The sequence below is a fragment of the Colletes gigas genome, unplaced genomic scaffold (genome assembly GCF_013123115.1).
Source record: "Colletes gigas isolate AHSC1104 unplaced genomic scaffold, ASM1312311v1 Colletes_gigas_Sc00069, whole genome shotgun sequence".
NCBI lineage: Eukaryota > Metazoa > Arthropoda > Insecta > Hymenoptera > Colletidae > Colletes > Colletes gigas.
In genome coordinates, this window is record NW_025106698.1 from 133,750 (window position 1) to 147,311 (window position 13,562).

At 41.6% G+C, this 13,562-nt stretch overlaps 2 protein-coding genes across 3 annotated transcripts in view; both read left to right on the forward strand.

Annotated features, from left to right (window-relative positions):
* Positions 1–13,562, forward strand: part of LOC122403680 (alpha-mannosidase 2) — a 198,989-nt gene that overhangs the window by 28,736 nt on the left and 156,691 nt on the right. The window lies entirely within an intron of this gene.
* LOC122403679 (jerky protein homolog-like) lies at positions 407–1,693 on the forward strand. Its single transcript, XM_043407338.1, has one exon. It carries the CDS (start codon positions 407–409, stop codon positions 1,691–1,693), a length of 1,287 nt encoding a protein of 428 aa, XP_043263273.1.

The window sequence follows — 13,562 nt, forward strand, 5'->3', positions numbered from 1 at the left end:
GGAACGGAACAGGGCGGAGTCATTATTTTCCCGATCCCACAGGCCCAAGAATATGGTGTTCATGAGAGCACAGTTCGGAGAATTCGTAGGGAAGGAACGAATATCCGTAATTTTGCAGATCAGGGGTCCCAAATATTACAATGGAAAAACCAGAGGAAACCAAAACATGACGACCTTGATAGCAGTTTATATAAGTGGTTCCTTGAAAGACGAACGTTAAGCCGTGTCCCCACTGGGTCGGCAAAGAAATGGCTTTGCCGCGGTGCATAGCAGTGGCACGGCCGTGCCGCCTTGTGCCGCCTTTTGCCGAACGCTGTGCCGATCGGCAAATGCCGAGCCGTGCCGACCCAGTGGGGACGCAACTTTAGGAGATCCACTGTCGGACCTCCTGCTTCAGGAAAAGGCAATGGAGCTTTACAACGAAATTGGTGGAACGTCGTCGTTTACGGCAAGTAGAGGCTGGCTGACAAAATTTAAAAGACGGCACAACATTCGTCTACTTCATGTGCATGGGGAAGCAGGAAGTGCAGATGAGGAAAGTGCAGAACGGTTTTTAATTAACTTTGCCAAGAAAGTAGAGGAAGAAGGCATCGAGGAACACAATAATTATAACATGGACGAAAGTGGTTTAATGTGGAAGGCTATTCCTTCGAAAACTTTGGTCCATTGTGAAGAACACAAAATTGAAGGCAAAAAAATGAAAAAAGACCGCGTCACTATTGGCTTGTGTGCTAATGCGACTGGAACACACAAATTGCCACTACTGTTTATTTATAAATATCAAAATCCGAGAGCCTTAAAAAATTGTGGCACGTTACCAGTAGTCTATACGTTCCAAAAGCAGGCTTGGGTCAATAGACAAATTTTTGCAGACTGGTATGAGAACCACTTTAAATCAAGTGTCAAACAGTATCAATTGGAAAATAAATATCAAGGGAAGACAATTTTGCTGGTTGATAATTGTCAAGGCCACATAATTGAAACAGACGATGAAGAGGAACAGTTTGAAATTATTTTTCTGCCTCCAAATACTACATCAATTATAGAACCGATGGATCAAGGGATTATTGCAAAATTAAAAAAACGTTACAGACACAAAATGTTGCGCCACGTATTGACATTTCCGGGTGGACTTAATGAATTCTATTCTAGATTCACAATAAAAGATTGTATATTTTTAGTTCGCGATGCCTGGGAAGATGTCACCAGCAATGATATTAAGAATGGCTGGAACAAAATTTTTACAAAAGACTCTGAGGATTCTTCGGAAGATGCATTGAACACAACAATAGATTCGGAAATAAGCGAACTAATCCATACAATAAATGGCGAACCAATTAATCAGGAACTGTTAAACGATTTCTTTTTATTATTGGATCAAGTGGAAAACATGGATATTACGGAACAAGAAGGGGAAGCAGACATAGAAGAAGAAATAGAAGGAGGAGACGAACGGCATGGAGAAGAAGAGGAAGAAGAGCAGCATCGAGAAGAAGAAGCAGTAACGGAGTTAGAAACGTCACAAGAGTTACCGATTATTCAAGCCAATGAAAACCTTGAAGAACGAAAACTGAGGGAGTTACAGTGGATAGACACCCTCATTAAGAACTGGGGCAATAATAAACCCCATGTACAAATAATGGGCGAGGCATTTAAAAAAAAATTGGAGGCAGAAGCCTTGCCAGAAAATTAAATACTTTGAGAATGATAAGGTATATGTGTAAACAAATTTGCAGTAAGAATAAATAGTGCGCACTAATTTAATTCACCATTAACGATGAAATTAAATGTCAACCGTTTTACAGAACACCAACTTCACCAACGTGGGGACCAATCGTGAGTCGTTGGAGACTTCTTCCAAAAACTCGCTGTATCTTCGACGATGAAACTAAATCCTTAAAAACATTTGCGTAGGTCACCAGCCTCTGCGCATTTAATGATTATCACATGTTATCAATAATTGAAGATTCCTGCTCAATAAATCTAAATGCAATTAGGAATAACACTTCCAACCGAACATCCTGTATATTACATATGTACTTATAAATTACTATATAGAATAATAATAACAATCATTATTAAAACGCTTAGAGACAAGTAATAGATTACGAGTAAGTTGTAAATTAGATCAGTTTCGTATGACGGTTCACGCGGTCAAAGTGTCAGGTGTGTCACTATGTATTGAGAAAGGTTATGAACTTTTCTTCGGCTTTCTCTTTGATATCCAAAACCCGATGTCGCGGCGCGGTCGAAAAAAGTTAATAGCTTCTCGGCACCGGTCTCCCCTCGGCGGCGCGGTGATTACAAACGAAGTAGTGGGGATAGCTTCGCGTCTATAGAGAATTCGAAAACGCGCTCTATTTGAGAGACAGCACTGTATATTGTATGGTTTTAAACATTTCTATGTTGAGCAGAACAGTGTAGACAAGAAGAAAAGCAAAAAGAAGTCACGAAAAAGAAAGTGCTATGCGCGATATATTGAGAAGTATCAACATTATTTTCAAGAGCTGCGATAGTGCAGTAAGTAAGATGCTCGACTGTGAGACTGCTGCAGACTTTTTGACGCGCGTTCGCGCCCTGCTAAAGTACATTTTTTTTATTATATTAATTTTGATTTTTTTTCAATTTCTAACTAAACGACAGTGAAAAACTATTTGTTTATTAATATTTAAAAAACATTTTCACCTAAAATATACGCTAAAACAATTATGGAGCAGTTTCTATTCCATCATTTCTCTAGTATTTGCTTAAATATCCCACTGTTTAATTTTTTCTACGTTAAATGAATATACGTAGTTAGTTTTAAAATCGCAAACCTTTAATAAGTTTGAATAGTGGAAGAAGATTTCTTCAATAAAAAGAATATAAGCAGCCTTTGTCGAATGGGAAGGAAATTCCTATGTATATTGAGGTAGTAAGACACTAAACGCGTATCTGGTCGACAAAGCGAAAATATATATTGCAGGAAAGCAATTTTTAACGCTTTAATCCCTCGTACAAGTAGCTGATCAGAGCAAAAATAGAGCATACCTGGCGACCGTATCATAAACCCAGTTTTTAAAATCCAGTGATTGTGTGCTACGTTGGATGAGTGTGCTTAAGACTAAGCAGTCTTCGCGGCAGAGGTCAGCTAATGACCATTTATTTTATTACTTATGTTTAGCGTCGATGCAGTCCCTAGGTAATTATTTGTACGGTCGGTGACTACCTGCTAAAGCGTGGTCTTTCGAGGGCGATCAAACAACTGAACTCAACCTTTTCAATCAACCAATAAAAACAGGACAATATTCCATCCATGAATAGCAGTTTACATTTTTGAAATACCCCAATCTCTCCCCCGGTTGTGAAATGACTTCTTCCAAGGAAAGGGACGTAGAAATGAATCAGTCTTGGACGAAATTCCAAACAGCACGGAAAGCAATCAGCTAGCAACTATTTTACTATTTTTTGTTTGCCTATATTCGTCGTGTTCTCAACATGTCAAGTAGAGGCTTTGAATTTATTGACAGGAAAACTGTCCGCGTTAGATGTATTAATTGTAATAAATTGATACGCAAATCATGTGGACAGAAAAAGAGGATTAATACAGAGGCTGATTCCACGATGTTTTCAAGAATTCTAAGCAAAGTGGTTACTGCTGGTGATGTGTTGTGCAATACGTGTCGTATTTTTGTATACAAAAATACAAAACGTGTGCGCGAGGTGAATTTCGAAACACCAGTTGACCAATTTTCACAACGTGAGGAATCTTCGCATGAAACATCTTCAATCAGAACACCCTCTATCGAAACTTCCGCAGCCGGGATCTTTTTGGACGAAACGATTGTACCTGGAACATCTGCAACTGGAGAATACCTAAATAAACCTTGCACATCATAAATCTTGTCATCATGATATCCGTAACTATATGCAAAGACTGCTAATGTTCTTTTTATTGAAGAAAGCTTCTTCCACTATTCAAAGTTATTAAAGGTATGCGATTTTAAAACTAAGTACGTATATTCATTTAACGTAGAAAAAATGAAACAGTAGGATATTTAAGCAAATATACGACTAGAGAAATGATGGAATAGAAACTGCTCTATAATTGTTTTTGCGTATATTTTAGGTAAAAATATTTTTTAAATATTAATAAACTAATAGTTTTTCATTGTCGTTTAGTTAGAAATTGAAAAAAAAAATTAATATGATAAAAAAAAATGTACCGTAGCAGGGCGCGAACGCGCGTCAAAAAGTTTGCAGCAGTCTCGCAGCCAAGCATCTTACTCACTGCACCATCGCATCTCTTGGAAATAATGCTGATACTACTAAATACAACGCGCATAACACGTTTTTTTTCTTGACTTATTTTTGCTTTTCTTCTTGTATACACTGTTTTACTCAACATGGAAATGTTTAAAACCACAGAATATAGTTATCTATTAAAGGGAATACAAAAATTCAAAGTATAAGTTGCTTTTTCACGCGAAAAACGCCGAAAAAATCGGTTTTTGATTTTTGCTACTACGGCGCACCCAGCCAAAAAATCTGAAAAAATTCAGGGACATAACCAATGACAATATGCATTTACAGTAATTATATAAATCTAGTGTCTCGAATGCTTCAATACGAAATCGGTATTTTTCTGCGTTTTTTTGCGTTTTTAATTTTTCACACCTAGGATTTGAAATCGAAAAATCGGAAAAAATTCTCAAACACGTATCTCAATAGTCGCAATGCACCAGATTTTTTTCATAATTTTCATACTCGATTAAATAGGGGAAATAGGCACAAATTCGCTAATCCGAATTTTCCCAATAACTACCCTTCCGAACATGATAGAGGGTTCAAATTTAGTACAGAATGTTTTTTTCTGATGCTCTATCGATGGATCCATCGTATGTCAAATTTGGTTCAAGGGCACATTTGACCCCCTTATTCGGCTATACCCTTTGCCCGCCATTGTGAACCGTCCGAGGGAATTCCCGAACGAACGGTCACTCGACCGCGATGGACAAGACTCGTTCAGGTTTCTCGGTGCGAAGAATAGATCGAAGGGAATATAAATGACAAGAATTATCGAACGACGTATAAGTATGGTCGCGATGTATTAAAATTGCAGTCAGGTACGAAGCATTGAGTCGAAGATTGCCCGATTTGGCATGGAGCGGCCGTATCGGGGACACCGATTCGAGGATTATTCGTTGCTCCGAGGAACTTTGCCCCAACACATCGGGGTCACGTTTCTCACTGATACATCCGTGGAAGGGAAGGATTAAGAAAGCCCGGATTAACGTCTACGCCGTGGAGCTCAGAGATAACGAGGCTGAGAGCCTGCGCTGCGCGAAGATCGTGACCATTTCTGTGAACGAGACGCCGCCATTATCATTCCGCTGTTTTCAAGGCGAAATCTCCGGTACGGTTTTTCCGAGCGCGCGTTTTCCCTTTTTCCGACCGGGGACCTCCGCCAGGACGCCCGTATAATCGTATTTCACCCAGAGGATCCTGAAAGCTCGCCCTCTTTGCGTTCTTCGAGTGACGAGAAACGCGATTGACAGGGGAGCCTCGAACGTCCTAGCAATCGTCGGATCCGACATTCTTGACCTTTGCGCCCCCTTGGGTTTTTTCTATCGTCGACAGGTCGCGTTAAGTCAGCAGGATAATCCTGTACGATCGGGCGAGCGTTCTTGTCATCCTCTTTTGCCCGGAGAAGGTCCGAGCGAATCGAAAACCACCCGGACGACGGTGAAATAAAGATAACTGGGAGTCGAGGGCTCTACGAGACTGTCCCCTTGATTCTTCCCAGAGGAATTTTCCCATCTCCGGAAATGATTATCCCAGAAACGAGAATAGGGTCTGGGGTTAGAGGTCTGCCGGATCCATACGGTCTCCCCATGGATTCACGACACGGAGGAGCATCGATTTCATTCCTCGATCATTATTTCCCACTTATTATCTGTGCAGACGACACTGCATTAGGCTAATAGTTTTAATATTTAAAATTATTCTGTTTATTTATCACGAGAATCACATTATTTTGCTCAACTGTATCTTCCTCGAGTTAAACAACGTGTTACAATATTGTTCACGATAGACCTTAATACTTACAAAATTGTAAATAATGTCCCTTCGATTAGGAATATTATAAAACAGATTCTGTAATTTGAACACACGTCGAGGGAGTCTTCTTACATTGAAAATTGTCATGGCGGTCGACGCATTGACGAAAATTAGTTTGAAATCGATGTTTCTCGTGACTCTATGAAGCGGAAAAGCAAACGTGGCGGAACGAATAATTCCGCGAAAGTATTCATGGGAAACTTCCGCGAACGCTAACCGTTTCAGCAATTTTTGTCGAGCAGTTAACGCGTCAACGACGCCGTTGAAGCTATCCCGCTCTCTCGACGTTTCCCACTTCGACGCTCTTCAGCCACATAAATTATATTAAAAGCATCACGCCCTATCGCGAGAGGAGCAACGCTCGCGGTCTGATTACGAAAGTTTTCAAGTAAATTAATCGCTTCGACCCGTGTGTACGCTCGGGCGTGTTTCTCGCGCCGTATAACGAACACCAGCCACCGGGTGAACCGGGTCACGGAACCGTGGAAATCGTGTCTTTGCCGTAGTCGCGCCGGCAATCGGTCGAAATAAACCGTTGAAATCGAGGGTTGGGGATGATTAAAAGTGTACACGGGCTGGTATTTCATCCGTTCTTGGCGCTGGAAGATATTTCATCGTCTTCCGGCACGTTCGTTTCTTTTCGATTTTTATTCGACACCTTCGACTAGACCCGAACTTTCACAGAAATGTCTTTTATTATGTTTTATTTATTTGTGAAATAAACCCTGGATACAGAGAGTATGCAAGCTAGAGAACGGTCTAAAGTGAAAGAAATTAAATACTGACGAACGATATAAATTTGTCGAGCAAAAAGAAATCGGAAAGTCCTTTACCGTTTCGCAATCGCTCTCTCCGTTTACAAGATTTAAGCGGTGAAAGTTTAGCGATTCGAATCGTGACGCGTGCGAGTCAGCTGATCCCGCGCCTGCGCGGACGTAATTCACTTGTATCCGTGCATTCGCGTACGCAAATTCTTCAACTGTTTATATCTCGATAACGAAGCATCCGATCGAAATATGGTAAAGGACTTTTCGACTTCTCTTTGCATGCTTTAGCGTGTCCCATCGGTTCGAAACAGGTTTCGTATCGAAGTTGATAACAACAGGCACACGCGAAATGGACCGATATGGAAAGTTGTATTAATCGTTAATCGTAAATCGTAAATCGACGGTGGCAATTAGCAAGCGGAGCAAGTGGCCCATCAAGTTCCCCCCGTTTCTCCCCCCTCGTCGGTTGGCTCGCGAATTAACAAAGAGGCCGGGCTTCGAGGAGCAAAAACGTAGAGAGGAACGGAGCTAACTGCCGCGTGTGCACACACAGCGTAGTCACACGCGTTTCCCTCAAATTTCCTTCTCTGCCAGGTCTCCGGCAATTACCAAGTAACTCATTTGTGCCTGGCGCCCGGGCACAGAGACCTCGAAAACAGAAAAAAAGAGAGACGTTTTTTTCTTAATTAACGAGAACGAAAAGCAACGCCGGGGCCTCTGACACAAAGGAGGCCACCGAGAGGAAACACGGGAAAAGCATTGTCGAGATCGTAATTGCGCCACCGACCATAGGAACGATACAGTCGCCATTGTTAGCCGGAACGATCTGGCCGAGCGTTCCTTGGATATCAGCGACTCGTGATTAAATTGCACGGCTTCAAACCGGCGGTCTTAATTGAACCGTGAATCCTGCTGGCCATTCTTCCTCGAAGAATTCACCGAATGTATAATTTATCGCGAGCGCGAGCGCGCCTCTCCAATTATCCTCCTCTATTAACGATAGTTACACCATGGTGCCCTAAACCTCCGCCCGTTGATCTCTGCTCGCGAGGGTGGTTTACGATCCGGACGAGGAATTAATTTTCATCGTTTCGCGGCCGGTGTTTCGCTGATATAAATTACTGTACGCCGTAAATAAATAAATTTGGGTAAACCGTGGTTCGCGACGACTTGATGGAAATATTTGGAATTGGGCTACCGGTGCATAAGTAATTCGTAACAGTGTAACGAGGAAAGAGAGTCGATAATTCGGTTTATTGGAGAATCTATCGTCGAAAGATAGTATTGGAACTCAAAGAACAGGGTGGAAAATGGGTTTCGCATGAATTACGTTGGTCGAAAATCTAAAGGACTTTCCCTCAAACGAACCCAATTAGCGGATCCTTTCGCCCTTTTTAAACTTTCAAGCAACACGCAGCGAAGTCCAACCGGCTAATTTCTCCTGTTTCACCCGGTCGCTTCCTTTTTTTTTTACGACGTATTTACTCCGTAAATAATGAGTGCGAGTCTCTCGTTATTTCTTTCCGAGCTGCTCGTTTTCTTTCTTCTCCGGTCGGTCTTCTACGCGAATACACGCGAACAACGCGCGCTCTGTCGGGTCTGGGCCGAATCGAGCCCAGATACAGAGAAATAAAATGGCTGCTGGAGGAATGCCTACGACAATACGATTCGTTCGTTTCTTTTTACTATCGAAGAATCCAACCGCGTCTAGACTACGTTCTCTTATTTTCTATTTGCTTTCGCGCGGGCTTCGAATAAAATTCCCCTAGTATCGATCGCTCCAAGTTCGCGCGACGCACAATTAGAAGAAAGTTCCTCGCGGTAAGCGCCGCTTTGAAGTTTGTCGGAAAAAATCTCGAGAAGATACGACGAACATGCAGATTTTTTTAGTCGAAAGCATTCGAAATTTATTTGTTTATTTATTTACGGGCGAAAGACTCACCACAGAAGATTGTTTGTTAGGTTCTACGAACCTAAGCCAATTCTTTCACGATACGCCGAGGGCAGCCGGATTCGTTCGTATTCACGGTACGTTTGCGTAATCATGCTTCCTCAAAGGTCCCCGCGTGACTGGACCGTGAGAAATGGGCCCGACGGTCGAGTCGTGCACGTTCTCGAGTGAGAGGAGTCGAATGGTGGTCGTGTGCAACCGATCGTATTTACATTCTATGCAGAATCGGGCCGTGAAACGTGCGCAAGGTTGACGCTGCCGCGAGGTCAACGGCTCCGGGAAAAATCGCTGGGCGTGTTCGACGAACGTTGCACGCGAATCCATTGGGTGCTTAAACTTTCATCCATTTCCAAACTTTTCTACATATTTTCCTGACCGCGTTACCATCGACTTGCTATAGAAAATTCTATCGTACATTTTCCGAAACTGTAACATCAATACATTCGGGGATTTTAGTACTCTGACGAACAATTAAGAACGTTGTTATGCATTCTAAAACACGATTCAACGAAGGATTGAAATCGACAGGTCGTTTCTGAGGTCACAAAATCAAATATCGTCGGTGATTTAAATATTTTGTTGGAAATAATTATCGAGGGGGTAAACGTAGCCGATTTGGATGACATTTGGTGGTTCGCCCCTTTGGAAATCGATGGGGGCAACGTAGTGAGATCCGATCGGGCGTCTTCGCGAGGAGAATGTCGGACATCCGTTGGAGCAGGTTTGATAATAGAAATTTGTCGGTTTACGGGATGGGCGTGGACCACGCAACAGGCTCGCAAAGACCCGGGGCTCGTTCGTGCATTCTGCTCGCATATCCTGCCGCGAGACAATGAATGGCGTCGGAGCAGCCGGTCATTAAGGAGCGGTTTTACCGTCCGACTTGCTCCAACCATTTACGTACGCCGTCGCCAGGTCGCTCATAATCCTCCGGGAAAATAGAATTCGCCTGACGAGCGGGGCAGTTCAGGGAAATTAATTCGCAAATTGCGACACGCTGGAGAGGGTAGAAACGGGAGAGAGCGCGCACGGGGACAGTGCGACAGAGAGACGTACCGTACTAACGGTTTACTAACGACCGTGACCAATTGCTCGTTTCCGACCACACGATCGCCGCCTCGTATTTTCATTATTCTGTCGTCGCCAGGTGAACGGGCTACACCCGTGTAGCCGTTTCTTCGATCGTCACGTGACGACAGCTCCTGAAATCCTACCCGACGCTTCTTGCTAACGAGGGGAGGATACGAGTGGAAAGCGAGCTTTCGAACGAAGCTTAAAATCCAGGCCACGGTTAATTGACGCAGCCTCCGTCGTATTAGCCGTTTATGATCGGTCGTTTTCGCGATAAAAATAGCCTTGTCTCTCGAAAATTCTATGGTTTCGGGTCGCTCGCGGCCGCCATTTTCACTGCAGGCTATTTTATGGATTTGGAAAGGATTGGTTATTTTAAAAAAATCAATATTTAGTGTCTATCATATATTTTATATGTATAGCTTGAACCGATTCTAAATTTGGTTATTTGAATAAATACAATTTGATGAAATAAGAGTAAATTTAGCTTGTGTGTGTATCGTCATCGTGTGAGATGCCGCGCGAACGACGCGCGAAATAATCGATAAAACAATGGACGGTTGAAATCGACGATGGGGTTTTGTTACGAGAGCACGCCGTACGGTAGTTCTATTCTGTAAGCCAGTGGTCTATGTTCGGTGGTATTATAAAGGAAAGAAATGTCCTATGTTAAATAAATAAAACAACAATCGGGAGACGACAATGGATCATTATTTCAACATGGTAGCAGGTCCGTGGTTCATTGAGTAAGTGAGGATATGGGAACACGTGGCAGCGGTTCGAAAAGTGATATAAAAGGTAAAGAGAGGTCAGGTGAAGTGATCAAAAACTCAGTGAAACAGGAAGAAAGTGGAAAACGATTTGTGGATATCGTAAAGAAAATTATAACGTTGAATAAAGTGAATAAAGCTTCTGAAGAAAACGAACAAAAGAGAGGAGTCAATATGGCGGACGAGTTCAAGATGACGCTACCAATTTTCGATGGAAAAGACTACAGCACGTGGAAGAAGAGAATTACAATATTTTTGAGGATGAAGAAGTGTGAGAAAGTTATTGAACGAGAGAGATCCGGAACGGATAATGAAGCCGTATGGAATGATACAGATTTGAAAGCGATGAACTATATATATAGTGCCTTGTCAAATAGACAAATGGAATTTATAAATGATGAAACAACAAGTTATGGAATAATTAAGAAATTAGATAAACTATATCTGCGTGAATCAACCTCACTACAGATATGTGTGAGAAATAAATTAGATAAAATTAGATTAAGAGATTATACAGAAACAAGTGAATTTTACAGTGAGTTTGAAAAATTAATGTAGGAAACTAGTGTGTTGGCTAGGAGAGGTCGTTCGCAAATAAAGTTTGGACGAGGATTTGTCAATCAAATAACAATAGTTTATTAAAAATAGGATAACAGAATAATAATAAAACACAAATCGCTTCCCTCGCTATAACGCACTCTCGCTTATTCAATGTCGTCTATCAACTGCCGCGCCGCCGAACATTCACGCACGTATAGCATTCACCCTCAGTCGCTCTATCTTTCTCACGCAATCATCCCTTTTCACTCACACCCAAAATCCTCGCATCCATGGTCCAGGTTCACGCAGTCACGTACACGCCTTGCTAATCGTTTCATTCTCACGGTTCAGTCGCTCAGTGCCAAACACTCTTCCTCGCATTCTTTCAGCCACTCGACATTTTCTAAACGCAGTCACCCTATTTCCCAAACATCCCGGCGCCGTCCAGACGCAAGACGACACCGACCGCACGCACGCAACAATGACCAATTCATACCTCACGAAAGTTTTCAAGGCCCAGGCACTCAAATCCACAAACATACTGGTGCCATCCCGTCGCGGGATGACACCGACCGTTCGCACGCACCACAAATCGTTTACACCCTACATTAATAATTGAACTAAAAAATGCAGGCGCTACAGTGACTGAAAAAGAAAAATTAAACTACACGTTGAGAACGCTGCCAAGTTCATTAAGTCATATTGGAGATTTAGTCGATGTATTACCCGAAGGAGATAGAACTGTGGATTACGTAATTAATAAAATTAAACTATGCGAAGACAGAAAAAAAGAGGAAAATCAAAATTCAAGAAATAAAGGTGTGAATTCAAATGTATTCAAAAGTGAGATGAAAAAGGACAGAACGTGTTATAAATGCGGAAAACCAGGGCATTTTCAGTACGAGTGCATGAGTCAGGGCAGCGCTGGAAATTACTGGAGATACTCGAGGGGAGGTGGACAGCAGCAAGCGCGAGGAGGCGCACGCCATTACCACCAACAGCAGCGAGACGGCTACAGCCAGGGCAGAGGCAGCGGCAACATCAGAGGTCGAGGCGCAGGACAACGGGGACGAGGCGGTCAACAACGGCAAGATCGTCAGAGCGCAGACCAAGGAAGGATGACCTTCGCAACTGAGGTAGAAAATAGAGTAGGCTGCAATGTCGAGGTGAATAATTGCGAAAATAAATTAGAATGGGTCTTAGATAGCGGATGTTCGGATCATATTATAAATGAAGATAAATATTTTGTAAAGGTTAGTAAATTAAGTAATCCGATAAGTGTGAAAGTTGGAGATGGTCGTACAGTAAAAGCAACTAGTGTAGGAGATATTATAGCTAAGTTTGTGACAAATTATAATGAAACGGAAATAGAATTAAAAGACGTTTTTTTTGTAAAAGAAATGGATAGAAATTTAATGAGTTTTGGAAAAATCGCAGATAAGGCCAAAATTGTTTCAATAGGAAATACCTCAAAGATTTACACGAGAGAGAATAATTTGATAGCAGTCGCGAATAAGGTGAATAATGTGTACAAGATAAATACCGTTTTTGAAAGTAAACAAAACTATGTGACCGAAAATGTAAAGAATGGTATGACGTTGAAGGAAAAATATCATAGGATGTTAGGACATCTAAATTTTAAGTATTTGGAATAAGTTAGTCGAAGGACTACCGAGTAATTTAGAGAGTGAGTATTTGAAGTGTGGTACGTGTGCACAAAGTAAAATGACTAATACGAGGTTTGAAAATAATAGACAGAGAGCAAGGAATATAGGAGAAATTATTCATGCAGATGTAAATGGACCCCATAGGATAATTGGATTTAGGGGGGAGAAATATTTCTTAATTTTAATAGATGATTATAGTAAAGCTGCAAAAGTATACCCAATTAAAGAAAAAAGTGAAGTTTATGATTGTTTTGTCACGTATGTAAATCAATTAGAAAATTTAATTGGAAATAGAATTAAGCGATTAAGATGCGATAACGGAAAAGAATTTTTAAATAAAGATATGTATAATTTTGCTAAAGAAAAGGGAATTTTTATTGAGTCGTGTCCTCCGTATGTTCACGAATTGAACGGAACGGCGGAACGATACAATAGGTCGGCAATGGATACCGCGCGATGTTTATTATCTGATGCGAGAATAAATGGTAGATTGTGGCCGGAGGTAATTAAAACAGCTGTTTATTTAAAGAATAGAACCTTGGCAAATACAATTGAGAAAAAGACTCCGTATGAAATTATGATGGGAGAAAGACCCGATATTAGTAACTTGAAATTATATGGGAGTAGAGTTTTTGTAAGAGTCCCGGAAGTTAAAAGGGAAAGTAAGTGGGATAGAAAAGCAGAGTTAGGGGTATTG

What these genes read in the sequence shown, in the direction of transcription:
- LOC122403679 (XM_043407338.1), top strand. Translation starts at nt 407, where the DNA reads ATGGAGCTTTACAACGAAATTGGTGGAACGTCGTCGTTTACGGCAAGT.